The sequence below is a fragment of the Musa acuminata genome, chromosome BXJ1-4 (assembly GCF_036884655.1).
Source record: "Musa acuminata AAA Group cultivar baxijiao chromosome BXJ1-4, Cavendish_Baxijiao_AAA, whole genome shotgun sequence".
NCBI lineage: Eukaryota > Viridiplantae > Streptophyta > Magnoliopsida > Zingiberales > Musaceae > Musa > Musa acuminata.
Genome location: NC_088330.1, coordinates 8,078,181 through 8,103,313, shown reverse-complemented (window position 1 = coordinate 8,103,313; position 25,133 = coordinate 8,078,181). Strand labels below are relative to the sequence as shown.

General features: G+C 39.7%; 3 protein-coding genes and 1 pseudogene across 6 annotated transcripts; 1 reads left to right on the top strand and 3 right to left on the bottom strand.

Moving 5' to 3' along the window:
* The first annotated feature begins 557 nt into the window (after positions 1-557).
* On the top strand, positions 558-4,176 carry LOC135645298 (F-box protein SKIP24-like). Its single transcript, XM_065163562.1, has 5 exons — positions 558-902; positions 977-1,150; positions 2,651-2,813; positions 2,901-3,033; positions 3,966-4,176. Exons 1-5 carry the CDS (start codon positions 676-678, stop codon positions 4,028-4,030), a joined length of 762 nt encoding a protein of 253 aa, XP_065019634.1. The 5' UTR covers positions 558-675; the 3' UTR covers positions 4,031-4,176.
* A 616-nt stretch (positions 4,177-4,792) lies between these two features.
* On the bottom strand, positions 4,793-8,610 carry LOC135645303 (ADP-ribosylation factor 1-like). Of its 3 annotated transcripts, none has more exons than XM_065163584.1 (7): positions 8,506-8,610; positions 8,097-8,255; positions 7,071-7,141; positions 6,851-6,970; positions 6,046-6,164; positions 5,367-5,448; positions 4,793-5,092 (listed from the first exon to the last, which is right to left on the bottom strand). In XM_065163584.1, exons 2-7 carry the CDS (start codon positions 8,242-8,244, stop codon positions 5,087-5,089), a joined length of 546 nt encoding a protein of 181 aa, XP_065019656.1. In that variant the 5' UTR covers positions 8,245-8,255; positions 8,506-8,610; the 3' UTR covers positions 4,793-5,086. The 3 variants fall into 3 exon arrangements, with proteins under 3 accessions (XP_065019656.1, XP_065019651.1, XP_065019645.1); XM_065163579.1 differs by having other exon boundaries at positions 8,476-8,574; XM_065163573.1 differs by having other exon boundaries at positions 8,418-8,559.
* A 5,547-nt stretch (positions 8,611-14,157) lies between these two features.
* LOC135672392 (uncharacterized) lies at positions 14,158-18,596 on the bottom strand. Of its 2 annotated transcripts, none has more exons than XM_065180867.1 (8): positions 18,438-18,596; positions 17,728-18,197; positions 16,856-16,927; positions 16,373-16,437; positions 16,051-16,204; positions 15,306-15,395; positions 15,137-15,226; positions 14,158-14,538 (listed from the first exon to the last, which is right to left on the bottom strand). In XM_065180867.1, exons 2-8 carry the CDS (start codon positions 18,013-18,015, stop codon positions 14,410-14,412), a joined length of 888 nt encoding a protein of 295 aa, XP_065036939.1. In that variant the 5' UTR covers positions 18,016-18,197; positions 18,438-18,596; the 3' UTR covers positions 14,158-14,409. The 2 variants fall into 2 exon arrangements, with proteins under 2 accessions (XP_065036939.1, XP_065036940.1); XM_065180868.1 differs by having other exon boundaries at positions 17,728-18,162.
* Positions 18,597-19,171: 575 nt separating this feature from the next.
* Positions 19,172-24,575, bottom strand: LOC135672052 (aquaporin NIP2-2-like; annotated as a pseudogene).
* Positions 24,576-25,133: the final 558 nt, after the last annotated feature.

The window sequence follows — 25,133 nt, the reverse complement described above, 5'->3', positions numbered from 1 at the left end:
TCTCTCTCTCTCTCTGGATCTTCGGTCAATGCCCGACGGCCATCAGAGACTGTAATAAACCGAGGAGACTATAAACGATATTATTTATATTGACCATTTCATAGTTTACATATTAATTTCAGACGAAGAGAGGGATTTGTATTTGTGGATTAGAAGTTGCTAATATTATTACAACCACATTTTAGCTAATAATAATAAGTAGATTTTATAGTTTTTTGTTTGTTTAATCTCAAAGGGAAAAGGTTAACCTTTTTTATTGTTTTATTATTACATAATATAAACAATAACTTGATATTTCAGAGGATGAGCTTTCTAACCATCAAATTTCGTGTGGATCATGATTTTTACAAACGAGCACGCATCTTGAGGTGCAATCGAGTCCAAGAACATTGCTTACCACACGGGCAGTCCGGTCCGTTAGGATCGGGTGCGCTACAACGCCGTCATCAGACGCGGCTCCGATCGGACCCCACCCGGCTCATTAGGATCGCGTTCGCAACAAGCCGGTTTATCAAACCCAACCGCGATCTGTTCCGACCCGGTCCACTGGCCGGGTCCATCGAAACGGGACTTCGACACGGCCTCCTCCGCCCCATCTCGATCCTTCGCCTCTTCCTTCGTCTTCTTCTTCTTCTTGGAGGTGGTGAGGGGGAGAGGAGGAGGAGGAGGAGCATCATGTCGGTGCTTCCGGACGAGATATGGTCCCTAATCCTGGAGATGGGTACTGCCTTCGGCCGCCTCACCTACCGCGACCTCTGCGCCCTCGCCATCGCCTCCCGCCGCCTCAACCGCCTCGCCCGGGACCCCGCCCTCTGGGCCACCCTTCTCGCCCTCGACTTTCCCGCTGGCCGACATGAACCCCACGACAAGGCCACTTCGGTCAAATCCCTCTACCGGATCAGGTGCGCCCCCCTTCCTCTTCTCGTGGACGAGCTACTTAGGTCTGGGCCTTGACGTGGGATTGCATCCGCGGCAGGTTCGAGAGGGACAAGGCGAGGCAGCTCGCCGCCGCGAGGCGCGCGGTGCTCTATGCGCAGAGTCGTGTGGCTGCTTCACGGAAGAGGCTGGAGGAGTTGGAATCGTCGTTGGCCCGCGAGGGCAAGAGGCTGAAGGCCGCTGTATCTGAGTTAGCTGATTTGGAGAGAGCAAGGTGCTCAAACTGGTTTCTCGATCAACATGCTATTCTTTGAATTGCTACTTCTCTCTGGTTCAGTGATCACTATTTTTTTTTTTTGCTTTATTTTCATGTTATTTCATGGTAATTAATTTGATTACTTCAACCACTGCTTCTAGCTAAAAATAGCAATTTGCTTGAGGTGGAGGGTAGCATGAGATCTTGTAAAAATTTAGTGGATGTACTGTATTTTAACATCTTTAGAACAATGAAGCCAGAAATTGCATGTGACCAGAGGTTACAGAATCTTGTCTTTTTATTTTCTTGTTCCCTTTTCCTTTCTTTGATTCTTAGCCTTTAAGGTGAATTAGGTCCTTGTGGTTCACAATAAGTTTAGTTCATAATCACCTGAAACATGGAATGTTATGGGCCATGGTTCAGACATGGGCATGAATACATTGCTTGGCTATGTTTGTGGTGCTTGGGAAATTTTCCTTAGTAAAGCATAGGTTATTTGCTACATTGGATAAGGTATTTTGGTCTTACAAGTCAATTATCTATGCATTAATTGGCTGATAGTAGGGAATAGTTACTAGAACTTAAGTTGTGATGTGTATGTGGTATGTTAAAAGAATTGATGCTATGAAAAGATCTATTAAAAGTTACTCTGAGAAAGAATATGGACATTGCTTTGGCATATGAATGCCCTTTTATGATTCTTCATGAATGACTGCTTAGGGTGCACCTAGAGCACGAAAATCAAATAGTATGTTTGAGTGGCCCATTAATTCTCTTGATTATATCCTTCATTGACCAAGAGAAGTGGCTTTTATTTGTGATATCTTTGATCTCGTGAGTGTCTCATAGGAGTACTTGTGGTAAATGGGATGAAAAAAAGGATCATATGTTCTTCACTCTTTGCTGCTTTTTATTTTTTTCCCTTCATCACATTTGTGTTATTGCTCCCTTAGGTGAGTCAAATTATTGTTTGGATTGTTAAAATGGCAGTGGATGTAGTTGCATCTCATCTTTAAGTCTTTATCATCCTAAAAGTGTTCAAATTGCTTTGTCAGGATGTGCCCTTGCATTTTCTATAGACTCCGGAAGACCTTGGTGATGTGCTTTGTGCCTTTGACAATCTTGTTTGCTGCTAATAGTGTAGTCCAAGAGCGTAGAACAAAGTCATGTATTTGGATCATAGATGACTTTTTCAAACGTTTCTTGTAATTCTGATTGTTAAGTTATTGTACTCTTCTTTTCCCATCATTTTTATGGTTCATATGAAGTTTCTGCTCAAATTCAGGATTGTTTTAGATATTGCAAGTATTTTATTGTAAATTTGATTTTCTGGATCATCTTTTTTTCTTAAAATAAGACTGATATATGAAATTGAAAGTCATCCTAAAATCTCAAGGTACATAAACGGCTGGAGATTAGGCATCACTAACTTTTGAAGATGAATTGTTATTTGGAAAGTTTGTAACTTACAAATATTGCATATGTTTATGGAAACCTTTGATGAGTTGGTTTTTTCAGGACTGCATCTGTTGCTCTAAATGTATGGCAGCCACATGTAGTTCGTGGGAGACAAAAGCAGATAGTTGAGCAGTGCACTGTACCAGTTGAATCTCGCCTTGGTGCTTTAAAGATGGAAATTAAAGTTTGTAAGCAACAGATTGCTATTTTTAACAAGGCCTATGTATGACTCTATTTTTCATGTCACCATTTTCAGTTACAGCATTGTAACTCTTTAGCCTTATTCTGTTTTTATTGATATATTTAACAGAATGAGGAGAAGAAAAAGCTGAGTGAGTACAACGAAGCACTGACTTCACTGAAGTATCACCCCCTAAGAAGTAATTTTGATTCGACCATCAGACATTCTAACAAGCGAAAAAGGCTCAAGCAAAGTAGTGACTGTAAGACCATTCTTTCTTGAATGTGCTTATTTTTTTCGAAAGTAAAACTGCAGCACAGCAAGCTTATTTTATTGACACTGTAAAACAAGTACAGAGAAAAAAATAAGTTAAAAGAGAAAGGATTACATCATGGAGGTGAGGCTTTCCCAAGAAAAGGTTTATCAGTGGGAGTAACATATTTCTGATAACCATAAACTGGGAACAACTTCTAGTAACATTAAGTGGTCTTGCTTTCTAGTAATATTAAGTAATTTTTTTAACTAGATGGATACGAGAACATGACAATAATGTTCAGGGATCGAATCCGATGTATTTTCTAAGGTGCTGGCTAGGTTGGCTAGACATCTAAAGACTAATATATTATCGTAAGATCCAGTGCTTGAATCTCGCATTCACCATTTATACTTTGCTCATTAAAAAAAAATGCAGCCTTCTCCACTTACTGCTTGCCAAAAATAAAAAGTCCAAGCATCTTTCAACGCAATCCTCTTATTCATATTAGATTCTTTTATGTTGTCAATTTGGCTTTTTAGGATGGGGACGTGAGATTTTTTTAAGTTTTGTGTCAATTAATCTTTATTGCTGATCGTGGAGGATTTCAAGTCTCCAATGGCAGAAATTTTTTACTTTTTTAGAATATATGTGAATCTTATCATATACATGGAGTTGGATTCCCTGAATCAGTCACTAAGAACACAGAGGTAGCATTCCAATGTTAGACTAGTTTAACAAATTAAATTTTCAGATAGCTTTATTTATTTATAGATAATATTTATAGAATCCTGATTGAACGTGAAGGTAATATAAAATGTTCCTTGTGATTGTAATAGCCATTCTAAATGAATATTGTCTACTCCCATTTCTTTGTTGTTTTCACCTTTATCTTGAAGAAGCATGTGCATTATTGATTAGAAAAATGTTTACTGCTGCAGTGAAATATGGTGATGGTCCAGTTGAGCAGGAAAGGGTAGAGAGCCTCCCTAACAAAAGCATTTAGCTTGGCTTGGACAACTATTGAACCGCACAGTTGGCCTCTTCAAGTTTGAGTTGTACTAACCTGCCCGCAAGATCTGCTATGAAGTCGCAGCTTGATTACTGTCCGCCTAGATTCTGGAAGCCTGCTACGAAGTTGCAGCTGGGTGCTGTAAAGCTATTATAGAGGAGTGGACCAACAGATTGCTAGAATCTGCAAAACCTAGTCCTCAATGTTGCTGTGAGGGTCTTGAACATTGATGGATAAATTTCAGGACACATTTGATAGATTAAAAAGCTTTGCCGATAAATGCTTAGCCTGTCTGAAGGTAATTGATGAAGAGCAAAAGCTTTTGGTCGAGAACTACATCATTATACTGCAGTGTGCCATCTGAGTTCAATAGGAGCAATTATAATCCCTTGTATAAAAAAATTACATCATTATTAACATTTGTGAAATCTGTGGCAGAATTCTATACAATTGTCCAGCATCTTTAACCTTATCTGTAAAATTGTTTGATGAGGACGAGTTATTCTCAATATATGTATTTGTGCATTTGGTGAAACGAATATGTGAAGCAATAAGAAGCAGGTGGTCCAATTCTTAACTAAATGCTTGTGACAAGCAGCTTTGCAATGCCTGCAATATTGTTGATCGCAAGTGAGGCATGCAGTTGCAGAGGATTCAGTACAAAACCCAGTAAAGCAGAGCATAGTAGTGCTGTTAAGGCAATGAGGAACAGAATCGAACAGAGATAAAAGATCACAAGGCAGAGCTATAATCCGATTGAACCACACAACTCAGTCTCAAATATGTTAGGTTTGGGTATGACTACATCATATTTCCCAATAACAACCTGGAGATGCTATTAATATAATGCTTGAAAACATCACATAATACAACTAGAAGTTGATAATTGATCACACGATCATATTATGCCAGGACCACTATCACGAGTCCGATAACCACAGCAAGAAGAGACGACAACTAATGTCAAGATAATTGATCCATGAGCAACTGGTTGCGGATCGGAGAAACAAAGCACCGTCCCAATAAGCTTAGTCCACCATGTCAAAAGTTTCAAGCCTCAGGATGGAAAAGTAAACAATAGTTAGCTGATCCACAATCATAAATATGTAAAGCTTCATGATGGCCACAAAATTTGAAATTGCTATACAGAAGCACTTAATGCGGGTGCGTTTCACCCAGTGAAAGCCTTCCATTATTAGGCTGTAACTGCTGCTCAAGCAGCATTATCGCTTCCCATGGCATGAACCATCATAAAACGAATGGTAACAGGTCCAAATTGACTTGCTACTCTCAAAAAAGAAAAAACAGAAAAATAAGTAAAGATTCATACCTTGCTGACGATATTGTTGGAGAGCCAATCCAGTCCCTCGTACAAACCTTCACCAGATGTAGCACATGTGCTCTGTATGTACCTGTAGACATATCACACATTTCTTGGTCAATGAGCTAAACACAAGCCAAAATCTCTTTCTCCTATAAAAGAAGAGATGAAGTATAATTGTATAAACATGCTTTGCTGTTGAATTAAAAACACAACAAAAACAATAAGGAAGAACAAATAAAATAAAATTCATGTCGCAATTGCAGGGATGAAAAGACAGCAATGACAATTAAGTCAGATTTATGTAGGTTGGACAATTGGCGATAAAACAAGAGAAAATTTTTCTAGGTGCCCTGCTGTCCACCTATAATTTCAAAAAATCCGATAATTTTAAGAAGACAGTAAAAGAAGATGGAGCATTTGGTTATGGTTAGTTGTTTCCAAATAAAAGGCTAGATGATTGGTTACTATTGGCTATTAGCAGAGGAAGTAATACGTCAGTTGGAGATAATAATAATAATGAGGTTTAAGGGATTTGAAAAATAAGATAATAGAGTAGAAAGATGACATGGTTGCACGAAATGTTTGGCCGTAAATGGTATGAAACACATTTTAAAATTATTATAAGAAAAACATGGAATTTCTCAGTCTTGACTACAAATCTTTGCTTAGGGAGAAAGAGATATACCAGTGTCGTTGACGCAGGGAATGGAGGCCAAGCTTATCTGTAATTTCAGCTGCATTCATTGCATTTGGAAGATCTTGTTTATTTGCAAACACAAGCAACACAGCATCACGTAACTCGTCCTGCATAAAAACGAAAGAAATTCAGTAAATAGATTCAAATTAAGCATAAAATTAACTTAGAAAAAACATTTTAAAAAGCAACCATCATCAATTTGATGTTTTAGTTTCCACTAAACAACTATTGATCCTAATCTTCAACGAAATTGATGAAAAGAAACCAAACCTCAAACGAACAGCAAACATTGAGAAAGCAAGTTTCTCTCTTTTTTTTTTCTTTTCTTGTAGCAAACATCACTTGGCAAAACAATCCTAAAAAGCCATTCAGTCGGAACTGGACACTTCAGCTGAAGGCCTGAACCCAACAGATTCGAACATCAAAATGGAAGAGGATCACTATTCTTCTCCAATCCTCACCTGCCACTATGTAATTATTATTTTTCTGGATCTTGATGCTTCAACAATTCCAACTAACATCTTTCCTTTGGACCCTTAATGTTACCCGACAATCACCCTAAGTTGCTTCTGCCTTTTGGTCTTTTATTGACTAACTATGATCATAATCAAATGGACAAAAACATATAATAGAGGATTTTTGGTCAAAGTTAAGTGTTGAACATACACTAGCATAAAAATGTGCATGAAAACACAATTATGTTCAATTATCAGACTGTACTTGATTGTCATTCAGCTCAGCTATGCCGAATTAGAGGAATCATAATGGTTATCAACAAACCAAATCAACTCACCTCATTTAGCATCCTATGCAGTTCATCCCTTGCCTCAATAATACGATCTCTGTCATTGCTGTCGACAACAAAAATAAGGCCCTGGGTGTTCTGGAAGTAGTGCCTCCATAGAGGTCTGATCTGTTGCAATAAAACATCAAATTGGTAAAATCAACAATGGCAAGTGACAAACAACCTCCAACATCTTCACATCCCGTTAGCACAAATAAGATCTACCTACCTTATCTTGACCACCAACATCCCAAACGGTGAAACTAATGTTCTTGTACTCTACAGTCTCCACATTAAATCCTGAATTAAAGAAGCATATAACATAACAACACAAGGAAGACCATTTAAAATTAAGAAAAATTGTGCGATTTGGAAAAAAAAGCCCCAAAAAGTATGAATCTGCCTGCACGACTGAATTGTTGTCTTGAAAACTTGTGAAGATAAATAAGTCAAACCCACCAAATGAAAGGTTCATGCAAACTATAAATAATAACCTAAACCATTTCTAACAGATATAGACTAATAGCTTCAAAAATATGTAAAAATCCTTCTACTAAAATCATGTCATACATCCTAAAAATATTGGAGGGAAATTTTGAGTAATGTTAATTTGCATCCCCACTCTTATGTGGAAGGGCCATATAAAGTTTGGAATACATAAGATGCCATTAAAGTGCGGATTGAGCCTTACTAGTCAAAAAGAAATAATAAGACACTTGGAAAATTTGAAGTTGTCTCAATAGATACCTCAAACTATATTTTTTTATGTTCACTGGATGTTTTTAATTTAGCAGCACGATTATTGCCTTTCATATAACAGATGAACTTGAACTAAAAGCAAGAAAATTAGAAAGGAAAAAAGAAGATGGAGAAGATGACAAAATTCATTATTTAAAGGATCATATAAGAAGTACAAACCAGTTTTAACAATTGATACCAATATTTCTTTCAGAACATAGCAAGGACAATATCAAATTGATCTCCAGCGTAACTCTGAAAAACATTTGTTTCACTTCAGCTTGTCAGTAGCCAACAGAAAGCCTTAAGCTTGCTGTCACATAAAGGGACCAACACGCAACCGGCATAATAATAACATTCCACAATTCGCAATATATGGATTTAAGGGAGGGAAGAAATGCATGCTTCATCGTAGAACGAGTGCGTTTTCCTTAAAACGATTCCCCAAAAACAAGTGCTTTCAACTAATACAGAGAACACAAGATCGGATTTGGAAAGGAAGAAAATATGTGCTGACCTATAGTGGGGATGGTAGTGACTATTTCTCCGAGCTTGAGCTTGTACAAGATCGTCGTTTTACCAGCCGCATCAAGCCCGACCATCAAGATCCTCATCTCCTTCTTCGAGAAGAGCCGGCTAAATAACCTCGTAAAGGTGAGCCCCATCTTGTTCACCGCTGATGAAGATACAACCCACACAGATCAAAAGACACACAAACATACATATCTAAAACAATCCGAAGGATCGACAATGAAACCCTAAATCGAAACAACCAATCCGCAAATGAAATCAAGCAACAAAAGGAGTGATCGTTGGGTTCAGCGACAAAACCACTCACAAAATTATCGATGAGAATACAAATTGGAAACGATCAAATCCACGAGAAGGAAGAGGACCAGTCGAATTGGAAAGGAGAGAAGAACCACCGAACGATTTCTCAGGCGACGCTTCTCGCCTCTCGATGAGAAGGACGAGAGCGGAGGCCGCGGGCTCCCTCAGCGGTGACCGTTTTATAGTGGGGGAAGGGGATGACAGCGGCCGCGTCTAACCCACGCACACCGACGGCGCCACCGTGGCCTGTCGGCTCGATCGGCCCCACGTGGGGACCCACTAAAAGTCGAAATTAGTGACAGCGTCCGTCCGCACTCCGTGCAATTAACGTGGTCCGTCCGATCTCGTTCTAATTAAACCGGGGACCGTCACATCCAACCCGGTTCGACCAAGTTCTGAAGATGAGATACGCCACGCAATGTTAACCCGGGAACGTTGCTGCCATGCGAACGATGTGGGACCCCAGATGGCCTCCAATTGCCAAGCAGGTAGGAATATTGTAGGTACACTGGTCGATAGAGTTTCAATTCCAGTCGGCGGTTCTCACGAACGGTTCAAACTCGAACCATTTTGCCCATATTATCGTTTAACAGAAAAATGTTAATAGTTAAAGAATTTTATTTTAAATCCGTAAAAGATGGAATTAAAATCTTTTAGAAATATACGCACATAAATTTAGAAATAGAATTATTTGGACTGTGAGCTATTCTCTTCTCAATAAAGGAGGAATTAATGACCACTTAAAAAATAATATAAAAGGATGAAGATCGAGAAAACAGTACACCAAAAAAAAAAAAGCAACTCTTGATGATCTCGTTAAGAACACGTAGATACTAAGAGCTGCATATTGCCAACGAGAAACGAGATAATAGGAAATCAAGATAACCTAATTTGAGCATTCCTACAGTAAATACCTCAATCGCTTCCTATGATCTCCCTTCCTTCCTAAGCACCAAGCAGCGACTTACTCGACCACTCTGCAACTCTGCGTCGCCAACCTCTGCAACTGCTGCAACCCCGTTGTTCTCGATCGACCTCTCCTTCTTTTCTCCCTTCCGCTCGACCACCACCTTCTGCAACCCAGTCAGCCTCGAAGACCGACGCAATAAGGCCAGACGGCGGGGGTTTGTTGGCAATCTCAACCGCCGGATCCATGCACGCCCTCAAAGCGATCGAGCCTTCTTAGATGGCCGTCCTCCCAAGGATGTTCGCAGGCCACGGCGGCGAAGGCGGCGCCTTTATAAACAAGTGCGCCGAGCCGGGGGAAGAGCGAGTAGGGGCGCAGTGTCCACGTCGCCGACGACGCAGGCGCTCAGGCCGACGAGCTCCTCCGCTAGGAACTTGAAGGGAAGCTGATGGTGGGCTTGAAACCTTCCAAACCTCGACAAAGGGTAATGCTAGACTCCCAGCGACCACCGCCACCGGCTGGCGCGCGGAACAGGGGGAGGGGATTTTGCCGCGTGAGAACGGCGCGTAAATCAAGAAACTCCCATCAAGCGTTGTTGTTGTAAATGCACGATATATGGACCGGCCGGTTCGGGGCAACGAGTCACGTCGAACTTGAAAACGACCCAAAATCAATACATGGTAAAAAAAAAAAAAACCACGTTTTTTTTATATTTGCTTTATATTTTTGTTTCTTGGATTTTAAAGACAGTGCTGATGGAGATGCGGTAAGATAAAGACATCAATACCAAGGTTTCCCATTTCGAATGGGATTACATATTTATAGGCTTCAGTGGATTCTCAAGGCATACACACACTCTCTCTCTCCTCTCCCTCCCTCTCTCTCGCTCTCTTCTCTCTTCCCGTTCGGAATGGCGAAAGCTCTGCCCTCCTCTCAGATGGAGATCCCGAAACCAGCAGCGGAAGATTGGAGTTGGCTTGCTACGGAGAATGGGTTCGATCATCAAGAAGAGCCGCCTGAATTTGTGAGTCTCCCACCTCCATCTTTTCCTTCGTTTCTTGATGCGAGGGTTTGATGGCCGAAAGGCGTCGGTCGGTCGGTCGGTCGGTCTTGAGTGCATTTGAGATTTATGGGTCGGACGGAAACCAGGGCTGCTTTCTCCTATTGTCTTCTCATCCTCGTCCTGTTTTTGTTTCTTCTTCTTGGCAGCGAAAGAAGTTGGACACATTGGTGCTCTTCTTGAACAAAGCTTTCTGGCACGACGATGCTGGTGAGTCGAAACCATCGCTTTAAATTTAGATGTTGTTTCTCCTCAAACATGCATGCTCGATTATAGGAACCCTAATTAACAAACAATCTATCTGCTCGATTGAACCACGCGAAACTCGGAGTCGGGTCATCTTTATCGCCCGCGTTCTTGCGAATTAAGAACATTTACTTGCTTTGTTTCCTTGCTCGCCTCCTTCTCTTCGGCTTCATCTATTTCGCGATCGTTCTCAAACCCAGAAAAAAAAGGAGAGCTCTTGGTGCAGAACTTCATGTGTGTATATGAACAATAAGCTCCATGCAAGCCTTCTAGACTTGTTATCGGAGAACGAGGGTTCAAGAACGAGCCTTCTAGACCTAAAACCTTCTTCTTGTCTTTAGTTTCATCCTTGAAAACCGATCTGTGTGTTCGATCTCTGTAATTTCAACCGCCCAATCATGCGAATACTTTCTCGTCGCTGTTCTGTCCCCATCCGATTCTTACGAACATGACTCATCAAACAAGTCAATGTGGTTTTACTCACAAGGTTGACTTTTTTCTTTTTCTCCGTTTGCGTTATTGTATCTGAACATGATTGTTCGTTTCACATGCAGTGCCGTTGTTGGGCGAATACGGGTCCTTCTTGCCCGTGTACAAGAGGCAACCTATCTCGGAGGTTCCCTCCGGTTGTGCAAAGAACCCAACTCCCTCGAGTTCTGAAGGAAATGCAATGCCTGCTCCCTCGAGCTGTGCAAAGAACTCCATACCAAAATCATTTCCCTCGACGACTCTCGAAAGAAATCCAAAGCCTCCTCCCTCCGGTGGTGCAAACAACCACCCGGCGTCGGGATCATTCAAAGCTCCCTCGAGTACTCTCGAAAGGAAACCAATGGCTCCTCGGCCAAGTTGTGCACGAGAAGCAATGCCAGAATCATTCAGGGATCCTTCATGTTGTGCAAAATATCCAATGCCTGGATCACTCAAAGTTCCCTCGACTTGTGCAAAAAATCCAACGTCAGGATCAACAAAAGAAGTGGCTGCAAACAATCCAACGCCAAGATCAATCGAAAAAGTGGCGCATAAATCTTGTGGAAAAGCAGCAAAGCCTTTCAATGCACATATTTTTGTTGCTGAACGTTTTGCAAAAGAGTTTGAAAAGTACAACTCATCATCGGACAGTAGCACTAAGGAGGCATGCAATCTGCTGAAAGCAGCTGCCAGATTAAAGGTTTGTAGTGTGGATGGTTGAAACATTTACTTGGTACTTATTATTGAGGATAGCTCTGATAATCTAATCGATGTTGCAGGATTGTGATCCAGCTGAGATCACTGAGATACACATGGAGGCAGCACTGAAATTTTTTAGTGCAGCATGCACGCTGCAGAGCTGCAGCAGTCAAGTCTTGGAAATAAAGAACGCCGTGGGAATGTTTACTGATGCAGCAAGAATTTTTGCGTATGTTTTGTCCATAACATTTGGCTACTTTGCTATTGTTTACTGCATGAATTCTTTTTCCGTGGTGTATAGTGAAATTCATGAAATATGCAATGCTATACTTCCCATGCAGGCACTGTGCTGCGACGAGTGAGCGGTGTGCAAACGTCAAAGTTGCTGCTCTTGCATACAAATGTGTGGAGGTGACCCACTTCAGAATCCTTATGCTTCTCCGGTCAAATCTTCCACCTGCTGCAGGTAATAATATCACCATCATTTGTTTCTACTGTTAGGTTCTAAATGTTTCCTACTTCCAAAGTGAGTCAAACATTCAATCCAAAATATATGTTAATAAATTATGGGCTAACTCCAATATATATCATCCTATTCCCTTTGATATATATCAATATGGGATCATTCTCTTAGTCTTCTTTTTCAACCTCTTTTCGCACATGAATATCTTCGAGCATTCTTAATTATGTTGTGACTAACTTTGTCTGTAAACTTAATTATGTCTCCCTTACTTACTCATAACGATAAGTGGTGAGTCAAACTCAACTTTATCAGCAACTGTGGCTTTATCGTTGAACTTTTTTTATCATTCAGATTTTTTTTCTCTCTTTTTTAATCATCCTCTTGTTGTTCTTTTACTCACTCTTCTTCGCTTTGATACCTACCATCTTCAAAATCTTACAACAACGATGAATGAGTCAGACTAATCAGGATTAACATATATCGAGTCAGTCAAACACCAATTTAATCCAAAAGTTTAAGCAAATAAAGCTTAGATATATATTATCCGATAATTTTTTATATTTATTAAAATGAGATTAATTTTTTTAATCTCTCATCACACATGAATATCTCTTGACAACTTGGTTAATTAGCTCTTCCCATTAAATCAATTCCTCTGGCTTGGCTAATAGTGTTATCTGCTTACAACTGCAGGTGATGGATGTGAACCTCAAAACAAGAAGAGGCGATTGGATGTCGTCGCAGACAAGACTCTAAAGTCTGCATCTAAGCTGCGTAAGCTCGTGGATGCTGTAAGTAAAACCACCACCATTCTGCAAAGACTTTATTATTCTCGTAGCTTTGATCCATGTAACATTTTGGATTCGATGTTTAATTTGCAGGCAGAGCATGCGGAAGCTGCAATGGATGCAACCACCAAATGTCATCGTGCCTTGGAGTCGGCCGCCAAAGACACCTCATCAAGCGCCGAGGGGTTCCGTTCCATGACGGAAGCCATCGAGTTCAGTTACTACGATGTACAAGGCTTCATTCGCCTGCTCCGATTGGCTCTCAAGAACTGTACCGCATGAGAAATCAAGATTGACTAAAGAGAAGAGAGAGAACCCAGTCTTCCTGTATCGTTATGTACACATCCATCAACCTTGCGTTGCAAATTAAGGAGAGCCTGATGCCGCTTTTCATGGAGCGTATGGCAGCCACACAAGCAGGTGGCTACAGATATGTATGGAAGCTGTCATGTATGCATGTATGCATGGGCGTTGACAGAGCTCTTCGTGCTCAGTCAATCAAAAGCTTAATGAATATTTTTTTAGTACAACGGAACACTAGTAATCTATCTCGTGTATTGCGCTGTGTGTGCGTCTTCTGTGTCTGAATGCTGTGTGCACAAGAGTTGGTGTTCTTGGTGATGCAAGAACCTCCTTCGCTTTGGTTCTCCATTGCCGTCCATGTTAAGTGTGATCGAGTTCGGTGCTTCCGTATGTTACTGGTCCAAACACTGTTGTATCATTATGTAAACTGATGACTGTTTACGACACAGCTTTGCGAGATAATCTGATCGTATACGTTATAACAATCATGTTATGAAGATTAACCCCAAAGAAATATCCGCATAGGTTATTTCCACGAAAGATGGGTCCCACCCTTGCGTGATCCGTCGTTATACTTCTGCTTGAGGTCCTACGTGGTGGTACGGAATCAGAGGGCACGTGTGCATAAGATATCTGCTCCTCGTAGCGTCCCAACGGATGGATGGGGTAGATCGAATCATATAATTTATATAAAGAAATATTAGAATATGATTCGATATTTTTCTTGTATCGTTGTGATTATACAAAAGGACGAAATTACTTCTTAGGTGCTTATTTCTTATTAAATTCATTGAGGAAAAATAAAAAAAAACGCTTTCCAAATTTTGGGTATATATACAAGCAGAAGAAATCTCTGCACTGAGAAGACAAAAGTTTCAATCTTTACACATGAAAGATAACAAAGAAAAGGAAAGCAAAAAATCAAAAGTCCTCCTCTCCGTTGGGGGTGGCAATTGCTGCCACTGCAACCTACTACACAGACTCTCACCCTACCAATAATGCGTAGGGCAATTCTTGGTCTTCATCAAGTGGAACTTTGAGAGGGGAAGCTGCCTTCGAGCAGTGCTATCGACGTGTCTCTTGTTCCAGAGTTGAAGATGACTCTGGTGCCGTGGCAAACTGCAAATGCCTTCCTTGGCCAGACTGCTGCAGCATGGATGCAACTTCAGTTGCTGATAATAATGCAGATGCTTCCTGTGTGTTCATAATAAGAGTATCCATTCAGAATAAAATTATAACAGTGTTGATGAAACTCGGCAAGATATCTGCTGTCACTAATGTTAGGAAGGGAAACAAAGGAAAATGCATTTTTCCGTTACAACATTTTTGCATAATTACACATGTAAGGATGACTTTTATGTGTAATAGGTTGTTCCTTTGCAACCTGCTCCTCCGGCTCCTCACTGATACGGGCTTTGTGCCCCGGGTTCATCCTTTACTTGACTTTACCCAAGTCAGACAATTTTTTCAAATGCAACACCCAACCAATGCTAACATATGTATCAGTCACTTGTTTTTGTAAGTTTGTCATGATTCTGTTCACTGACCAGTTCTCCATGTACACACAGTCCAACTATTTTGAACTTGTCCAAGTTTTAGATTGGTCTCGATCCGTATATTTTATATTTTATGATCATCAACAGACAGCATACTGTTTACTTTCTGCTAAAACTATGCAGCCCGTGGACTTAGGTTTGATCCGTTACATGTGAGTGAGCCCGGAACTAATTACTCTAATCTACTGATGCCACAAAGGATGCTCCTACATTTGTACTTGAGAGGGGGGGCTAACCTGTCTTTCCCGTCGGCGCTGCAGAACACTAATGGTCCAGGCCATGATGTAACACGGGAATAGAAATGAAACAGCCCGCAGAAGAAAAAGCTGCCAATTATCAGTCAAATGTCACATGATTAAGCTAGATAGAGATCGTAAACTGAAAGAAGTTGAAACTTCTGCTTACTGAAAAATATGTGGAAGCATCATCATCATCATCTTCTTCAATAGCATCGGTAATGCTCAATGCTTGCCTTAACAATAAGAGAGCCATTAGCTGCAATAAAACAAGGGGAGAACCGCCATTAGTATTCAAATCCAAGTTGTAGAATCAGAATAACTTTGCACCAAAAATCGGCTGATAATCATAAAGCAAGGGAAACACAATAAAATTAATTTTTATGTCATATAAATGCTAGATCTAGAAAAGGTACAAGACCAAAAAGACCTTTACATGAAGATGTTACACATTTCCAGTTACCAAAAGGAAATTATTTATTAACTAGCTTTAGATGGAATGTCGACGTTGTCAAGGACAGATAAACAGAATGCTTCTTGTAGCTTATAACAAGTAAAAATGTACCATCTCGTTCTCTAGATAATTCTTATGAGTAGATTAATTTAGCCAACAATTTAGATCAATTTCAGTTTTTATGAGAAGCAATGTGAAATTTTAAAGAAACTAATTACTCATAGTTGCAGATGAATGGTTCTTTAGGAAAGTGAAAATTCAACATATTGAAAACAAGTACAGATTAGTGGAATTATGAGATAGAACTTCATGACTTCGATAACCATTTTGACTACAAAAGCATCACTGGGTTAAGATTTTGCAAACTCAATAACCATTTTAAATAAAAACATCACATTGCAAATATGTATTATTTAATAAAACAGGGAAACCTTTAACCAATGGCATGATTAGGTTTTACCAGCAGAACCACAAAACTACAAGCAACACTGCTGACATTTGTAGCAGCTTGCTCATCATATTCAGCTTCAAGGAAGCCGTGTCGTGCTGTTGCCATTGCAATAACCTGAGGGTCATGCAAATCCAAATGGGAGCCTCTGATGGTCCATCCTCCACTGCATTTCAGGTGAAAACTCATCAGAATTGAGAATTTCAATGATGACTATTTTTAGTAAATTTGTGTCGTGCTGTGGTAAGAAAGTGAAAATCACATATGAGTGCCCTTAAGATGTTAGGACTGTAGAGAACCAGCATTTAGGTTTACACATAGAAATAAAACTTACCTGATATTAATAACACTTTCAACAGGGGGGACACGTGGCACTACAGTGTATCCTGGTCTGTATTGCTGTGAATCACAAGAAAGATCACTTTCAGGAACATGCACTGCCAGTCTCGACACATATATAATAGCATATCATTTTAGTTAAAGTTCCGACCAGTATCTAACATAAGCAATACAAGATATAGTATCACCCAGAACCAGTGACTCCTACAGAATGAACGGAAAGTTAGCTTATTAAACTAGATGAGCAGAAAGCGCATTAAATACTTCCTCTGCAGCAAGAAAGAGGATCAAGAATCAACATTCTAACATATAGAAGTACACAAAACAAATGAAGACCACTTCAAAGTTTCTAACAATTCAAGGCAATTTAAAGTGTTGAAGAAAACAGGAAAGAAAAGAGATGCACATGACCTTTTAAGCTGTGCTACGTGCATAAGACATAGATGAAGTTGATAAAGTGATCAAATTAATGACTCACCTCATTGCAAATTTCACAGGTTATATCGCCTTTCTCATTGCACCAGCGTTGCACGCATTCCCTATGAGCATACTGTACATTCAAGGACTCCCAGTTAGAATATCATGATTCATATGACAGAACAGAAGAAGAGAAAAATGATAACCAGAATGTCAACTTTTACAAGAAACTGGAGGAAGCATTTGAAAAAGAAAAAATGCTTCGAAGTCAAGCTAATGTGCCACAATTATACCAGTTTTGGGATTATACAAGCGTTTAAAATTCTGAAACATAGTTGTTGCCTTGTTGGACCTTCAAAAAATTGGTATGAACGTCGACCACACATAACTTCCATTTCATTCGATGAGCAAAAAATTGCTAATTGATCTAATAGCAGATATTTTAAAAGACTCAATTTATTGGTGCTGTTTGCTATGAATAAAAATAATCTAAAATTAATCTGAAAAAAGCAAAAAATCAGACTTTTTTGCTAATCAAAGTTAAAAATCTAGCATGAATGCTTCAGCACTCGAGCAAAAGCACACACTTACCAAGTTTAGCAAACATCTAACTTACATATCATAAGACACATGATATTGCAGAAGAGAGAAGCATTTGAAAAAGAAAAATTGCATCGAGTTTACCTAATGTCCCACAATTATACACCTGTTTTGGGATCATACAAGAAAAGCATTAAGAATTCTGAACCCTAGTCGTCGTACCTTTAGAAGATTAGCATGAATTTCAATTACATAAAACTTCCATTTCATTCGACGCAAATAATTTGCTAAATGATCTAATAGCAGATATTTTTAATCGCTTAATGTATTGGCCTTGTATGGCTATAAATAAAAATATCTACAATTAATCAGAAAAAAGCAAAAACGTCAGACCTTTATGCTACCGCTACAAGCGCAAGGGGTTTCCAAGTTTTTTATATGATCCTCCTCTTGGCAAATACGGCATTCCACGATCTGAAGGAGTGGCTCTTCTTCCTCCCCAACACTGCTTTCTTTCTTGCCGTCCATCTCAATGATGGAATCGACCGCAGAGGTGCAGCGAGCAGAGCGGGCCAGACCCTGTGTTGCTTCCAATCCGGAGGAATTTGCACCCTCTATTCTCTGCGCTCCTGTCTTTGGCGTGATGACTTCATCAACATACAAGACCAGATGTTCTCCCATTGTGTAGCCAAATGTACAGCAACAATATTTGCAGGAAAATGAGGCAAAATTTCTCTCCCCTCCCCTTTTGATCGCTTGCCAAGTAAAATTCCTTGCTGGCCCTCAAGATCGAAACTTTAAGTTACCGATCAACTCAGCACCCCCGTCCTAGCAAAGATAAAATCGAATCGGAAGATTCTAGCCTGAGAAAAAGGAAGAGAGACACGACTAGAACTTTTAAGAGGGCCGAATGGAAAAGAAAGGAAATAATAAACCCTATAAAGGAATCATCCCCTCAACTCAAAAAAAAAAAAAAAAGGATCTTTAAAACCCAATCGAAATCAAGAAACATTCCTAATTCAATCAGAAACAGCAAATTAGGCTCGGTTACAGAAAACCGCAGCTCACACGGTTACGAGAAAGAAATAGGGGAATCGCCGTACCGGCCGCAAGACAACGAGCACCGCAACAGCAACACCGCGCAGCTGCGACAGGGAAGCGCAACAACTGCACAGACAACAACGTATTCTCCTATGTCACAGTGCCTCAGCTCCGTTGGTCCGACGCTCCTACTCGACTTTAATGGCCGCCATTGTTGTCTTCGAGTCCAATATGCATTACACTGTTCTTTTTATTATTTGATAATTCAATTAATTCTCCTTATATATATATATATATATATATATATATATATATATGATGACGTCAAAACAAATTATTTTTATCTCTATTTTAATTAATATTTATGCAATGTTTGATTTATTGTCTTTAATTAGAAGCGGAAAAAGTGAAACCACAACTCTTATTAGCTCTTAATTAATAATATTTGCTTCTTCTTCTTCTTTTTGGTAATAAATCCACGTAAGCTAGATTTAAATCTTGGGATGAAGCTGTCTTTGGTTGTTGGAGGATTAGGTAGGCCTCACCTAATTCTCTTATTAATCCTGTTTTGAATCATTCAAATCGAGATAGAACTTGAAATCATTTAATAATGGATTAAGTGGTTAGAGAATTAATGAGATGCTTTCGTATTTACATAACTTGTGAGTACTGTCATCATGTGTTCATTAATTAGCAATTAAGAAATTATTTTGGAGATAAATAAACCCTTCAAACAAATGCTTATTAAGCATATGTTGTGTTGATAAGCAATCAAGAAAAGACTAATGATCTCAGATCGCATCGTGAACGAACGTAGCTAAGGATTGACGTGGGCAGGACTAGCCATTTCTTGGCTCTGCAGGCAGCGCAGCTTCAACGAGGTCGACGGCGACTTCGGGGCCGTGCTACTTCCCATGGACGGCAGCGACTGCGGCGGCTGTTTCTCCGTCATCCGTATGAACCTGTAGGACATCGTCCCCGACAGTGTGTCCAGCACCGGGCCGACGAAGTACACCCACAGCGCATCGTACTTCCTGCTCGCCACCGCCGGTCCCAGTGTTCTTGCCGGGTTCATCGATCCTCCGGAGATCGGCTCTTGCATTGGGTTTTACCGATCGAAGAAGTTAGATTTTGTACGCGTGGGTTTTGGTTGTGGATTACCCAGCGAGGATGGAGGTGATGCAGACGGCTGAGCCAACCGCTCACCCGGCGAGCTCTCCTACCTGTATGTCATCCAACGAGAAGCCTTCAAGATAGAAGAGCTCATGAGCTCATGAAGCCCTCACGGCTTCGGTGTCGGTTGCCACGGCGGACGTCACGAACATCATGGAGAAGACGACGATCTCCATGATCAGGGACCTCGCCGGGGTGCCGGACGGCGTGGTGGTTCCGAGATCGGTGATGGGGTGGAGCAGCTCGCGGAGGATGAAGGAGGCGATCATGGCGCCCGAGAACTGCGCCGACCAGTAGAAAGGAACCTGCACCACACGCATGGCAGTTCAAGGATCAATTCAAATCAGAATATAATATCCATTAATACGGTTTGATGTCGCTATAAATCTAAAAAATAGTAATTAAATAGGAAATGCTAGAGTATAGTCTGATGGATGTCATTCCAACAGAGGATTTGGTGTTCGCATGATATGTGTGTGTGTATATATATATATATATATATATATATATATATATATATATATATATATATATATATATATATATATATATATATATATAGTCATCATAGAAGAGAGATGGAGTATGCTAATTAACCTGTATCCATGGGAAATGCCTGGAGACAGCGAAGGCCAAGGTGACGGCAGGGTTCATATGCGCCCCAGAGATGTGGCCCACGGCGTAGATCGTCACCGTCACGATCAGTCCGCCGGCGACGGACGCACCCCGCTGCGAGACGACGCGGGGGTTGTTCTTGTTCAGTGCACCAGCGCCGCAGGTCACAAACACCAGTAGAAAGGTGGCGATCACCTCGGCGATAACCTAAGAGTCATCATGCAACCAAGTGACACATGCTCTGAAGTATGATCTCGGTAGAGATAAAGCGGGATGCATGGAAACCTTTCTGAGAAGAAAGGGTGGGAAGATTTCTCGGAAGCACTTGCGGCGATGGAGTCTTGCGGCGGGGACGAAGTCGTCTTCGGCTGCCAAGGATTGAACTGTGACGACATCTATGTCATGGATTTCATTGAAGGAAGCCATCTCCAAGGCACAGTAAGGAAAGCTACTTGCAGCTGGATCTGTGCTCTCCTGTCTTCCTCCGGGCTGTGGTATGTGTACATATAGATCAGGGAGTGCCCATTGGCTTTTCTTTTGAGTGTCCAATAAAATAAAATATGTTAAGATAAAAGAATGAATTAAGGTTAATTATATATTATCTCATGTAATTAGTTATTTAGTATTTTGATCCTTGTACTTTCAAAAATTATATTACGATGTCTATAATTAGGAAAGTGAAAATATTGAGATTTTTATACTTACAAAATTGAAACATTAAAATCCCTTAAGTTTATTTTTAATTTTAGATGTTTTATGTATGTATTCTTTTCATAAAATAAAATTTAGTTATTATTATGATTGAATTTTATAAGATAAACAAAATTTCTTCTATTTTCTTTTTGTGTGAAGGATTTAACGATGGAGGCACTTCTCCCGGTGTGAAGCATGAATGATATATGGAGTTTAGAATGATAAAAAAAAAACTTTTATTGAAGTTAAAACCTCACTTAGTCGTTGGCATGAGGAACTTAAGCATCTGTCACCAAAAAATACTCTCTCATATTCTATCACAAATTAATCTTCCTAATTCTTGTAATTCAAATAAAGATCATAAACTATAGTTTGGTGTCTCAACTTGAAAGTCTTGATTCTCCGATTTGTTCAATGATGGTCTTTCCTATTATATTATCTTTGTTGATTATTTTGTAAAATATGTTAGGAACAAATGGACACTAAGAGGGAGAGGTGAATTAGTGTAGCGGATAAAATCATGTCGACTTGAAAATTATTTCGTACGATAAAAACTGAACTTGGAAGATAACTTGAAATTTCGTTCGTATATGCAGAGAAAGTAATAGACAAGTAAAGATTCAGTTTGCAGTAAAGGTAAATTTCTCAAATACAAATGCAAATCGTTTTATAATGATTTAGTCATCGTGACCTACATTCACTCCATCGATTCCTCTTTCATCGAGGCCACCGACATCCACTAACGATCTTCCTTCAATGGGCGAAGATCAACTACCCTTACGATTTATTCTCCTTTTAACAGGTTCAAGAGAGAACCTTTACAACCTTCCCTAACTCCTCTCTCAAACTACACTAACACTTAGATCTTTGACACGTCGATCAATCCTTCGGCTCAACGTCCAACCTTCTGATATGTTTGCTCCGGCTCAACGTCTTCTAATCGAAGCTAATCCCGCGTCACTTAAATATATATTAGATAAATATTATTAATTAGTTTCATCATCAAAATTCGAGATTCAATAAAATATTCATGATTATTCCCAATATCTCATAATTATGATATTTTCTCTCTTTTTCTAAAATTTAAAACCATGGTTGTAAAATTCAATCGTTGCAAAAGAATATTAGACTCTAAAATCTATATTTAAAAGTCTTAAAATTCAACGCTCAATTTCTCCTCCTTACATCCCAACATATAGTTTCCGTTGAATATCTTTATCGATAAATTATCGAAATAGGTCTTATCACTGAGCATCTCTCTCCTTTTTTTTTTTTTTTGGATCTATACATTTAAAACTATTATTTTATATTATTAATTGACTTTCGATGCCTATTCTTATGAATAAATCACCTTTTGGATGTTTATTTAATATCAAACCTAATTATTTAAAATTATAAAGATTTAGATGTCTTTATTATCCATGGCTTTGGCCATATAACAAACATTACATTTGTTTGGGTTATTCAAACATCGATAATTCTTACATTTTCTTTGTTTCAATTGAATGTAAAAGACTTTCATTTCTTATCATGTTTAATTTATTGAAGATCAAATTTCATTCACAAATGAGATAAAATAAATCCATAAATCATCTCAAATTGGTCAAATATGTCACCATCATCGAAATCTCTATAGACATTTTGAAATTCCTATTATTTAAGAAAAAATCTTCTCAAGCAAATAACTCGAAAGAATATTCTCACTGTACAAATTTAAGATAATTAATTCCTATTAGGAAATATTCTCATCCAGAAAAAATTTCACAAATTTCAATGCTTGATTTAGTTGTATACCTTATTACAACTCACTAAATCAATTTAAGACAATTAATTGAAAGATTCTCATCCAGAAATAATTTCACAAATTTAGATGCTTGATTTAGTTGTATACCTTATTAATGTAACTATGTAGTTTTCAGAATTTGATTATTCTATCCCTTGTCACTACATGCACAATATAATATAAGTTTTCATTCTTCCAACCTTTATATGCTGTCTTTTTTCCATTGTCCCTCTTTGCTTCTATACATATGATATTTTTAGTTGTGTGAACTTTGTCGTCGCAATCTTAATTATATTAAATTTTATAAAATTATATAAAAGTATTCTCGATAAATATTCTTTGATGCTTAAGTCAAGAGTTTGAAGGATTCTAAATGTATTGTTAGACTATGTTTTTGTGTGTGAGGAACACATAAGAAATCTTTTTATAGTGTGTTTTATGATTGTTACTCTCATGATCGGTGTCGTTTACGGGGATCAATTGTGCATTCCTCTTGACCTTAACTTTGATCGTGTCGAGTTTAACTCCGATACGATGGTAATGGTTCATCGTTAGATGTCACATGTGATCTTGACATGTGTCATGATGAATAAAATAGTAAGAGAATAAGTCAATTTTTGCTATAGATAACCTTTCTGACGTTGACAATTCCACTGTGATAATAGAGGAGCACTCTGCTAAATCTCATCAAAGCTTTGCGCAAGCTTGCAGTGGACGTACGGAATCTAATCACAAAGTCAATGCATACGCGAGGGACTACTCTTGCAGACGTAAGGAATGAGAATGGCAGTATCCAATGGCCTTCTGATCATAACATTTCTTCTTCTTCCAGGTTTGGTTGCAAGCGGAGAGAGGATTAGGTGGTGTTAAGAGTCCGAGAAAATGGAGTGAGTGAACATAGAACCATGACGAGCTGCTTGTGCTCCTCTGGACGTGGAAAAGTTCTTTAAGACCTGTAGGAATTGTTTGTCTTCCTGTCATTATTCTAGCTTGAATCTTGTGAGATGTTTGTCCGCTTGATGCTAAGCAAAAGTTGAAGATAGGCAAAGGGGCAATGATGATGAACAAGGATCATTTGTCCTACGCTTAGATCCCTTCTGCAACTTCTATACCTAAAAGTTCGCTGTGCATGTAATCTATGATGCATTGACATATGGTGATAAAAGCATGCACTTGATCATGGGAATGCATGGTTGCAGAAATAGATCCCTTCCTTTGTTCCTGCTACGTAGGTTTATCTTTCCTTGTGATCCAATCATCATGTTTTCATACCCCAAATATATGTGCTTTGAATTTACCTGTAAGAATTCCCGGTGTTAGAATCATTTTTGAGAGTGATCTGCCCTCCAAACACTGCAATGCCAACTATTTCCTGAGAGAAACCTCACAAAAAGAGCACAATTAGTGCCCACAAACCAGTGAGGATGCCATATAGAGATTGCCTTCCTAAGACACCAAAGCTCTACGATCTCCTTTGTCTTTCACTCTTGGCCTGATCACTGTGAAGTTGAGATTGAGGTCGATGACCTCCGAGTCTTCTCATTCTTTCCTTCTTTCACTGATCGACTGTGCTCACCATGGGTGACCTACCACAGACTCGCAACATCTCCTTTCGTGCATGGGCGATAGACGACCGCCACGCCGCTCCTCTCAGCTCAACCAACATCTCGGGAGCCGATGCCGATCGTCTCCCGGATGAATCACCGCCGTCGTCGGGGGCACACGCGAAGAAGCCTCTTTTCGCGAGGTGTTGGCGATCGATCAGGAGACGCCTGCGCCAGTACTTGGACTCCTGCACGCCGTGCGGGTCGAGGGAGTCCATCCACGCCAAGGACGAAGCACGGAGGAGCAGATGCCGGTCCATGTCGTCCAGCGCAATCGGGCACTGCAGCCAGATGTGTCGGCAAGACCACGAGGAGAAGCTGAAGGATGTCATCTTGTATTGCAAGAAGACGATGGGAAACGGTGCGGCCTCCTCTATCATTTGGAACTTACCAATACAAATCTTCATATTTTAAATGCCTTCTTATTGTTCTAATAAATGCAAAAGTTGGAGCTTTGCTTGTGTTTTTTTTTCTAAGAATCGGATGTCTGATTTGTCTCGCAGACTCGTTGACACTAAACGTAGCAGTTTAATCTTCCTTGTCTTCTCACATGGCGTACTGATTCTTTCTTGCTGAGAACAGAGTTCCAACCTCCAGTGGATCGCATCTTCTGGTCGTGTGATCTCTCGCACTCAAAAAGGCAAAGAAAAACCGATAGATTTGAAGACAAATAGGCTGTGTCTTGATATGTACCAATTCAATGACAGCGATCCTATGATGGCTCGTGATGTCGCAGTTTGTCTTCCACATGCTAATCGTTTTGGATTGGTTCTCCAAAACAGCCAAGCACGATTTTTTATCTCTTGATAGATTGATTGCCATGTCCAACCACAGAACAGGGGAAATCTCTGCTTGCACTTGCCTTTGTGGTCGCCTGTCATCTCCGCACT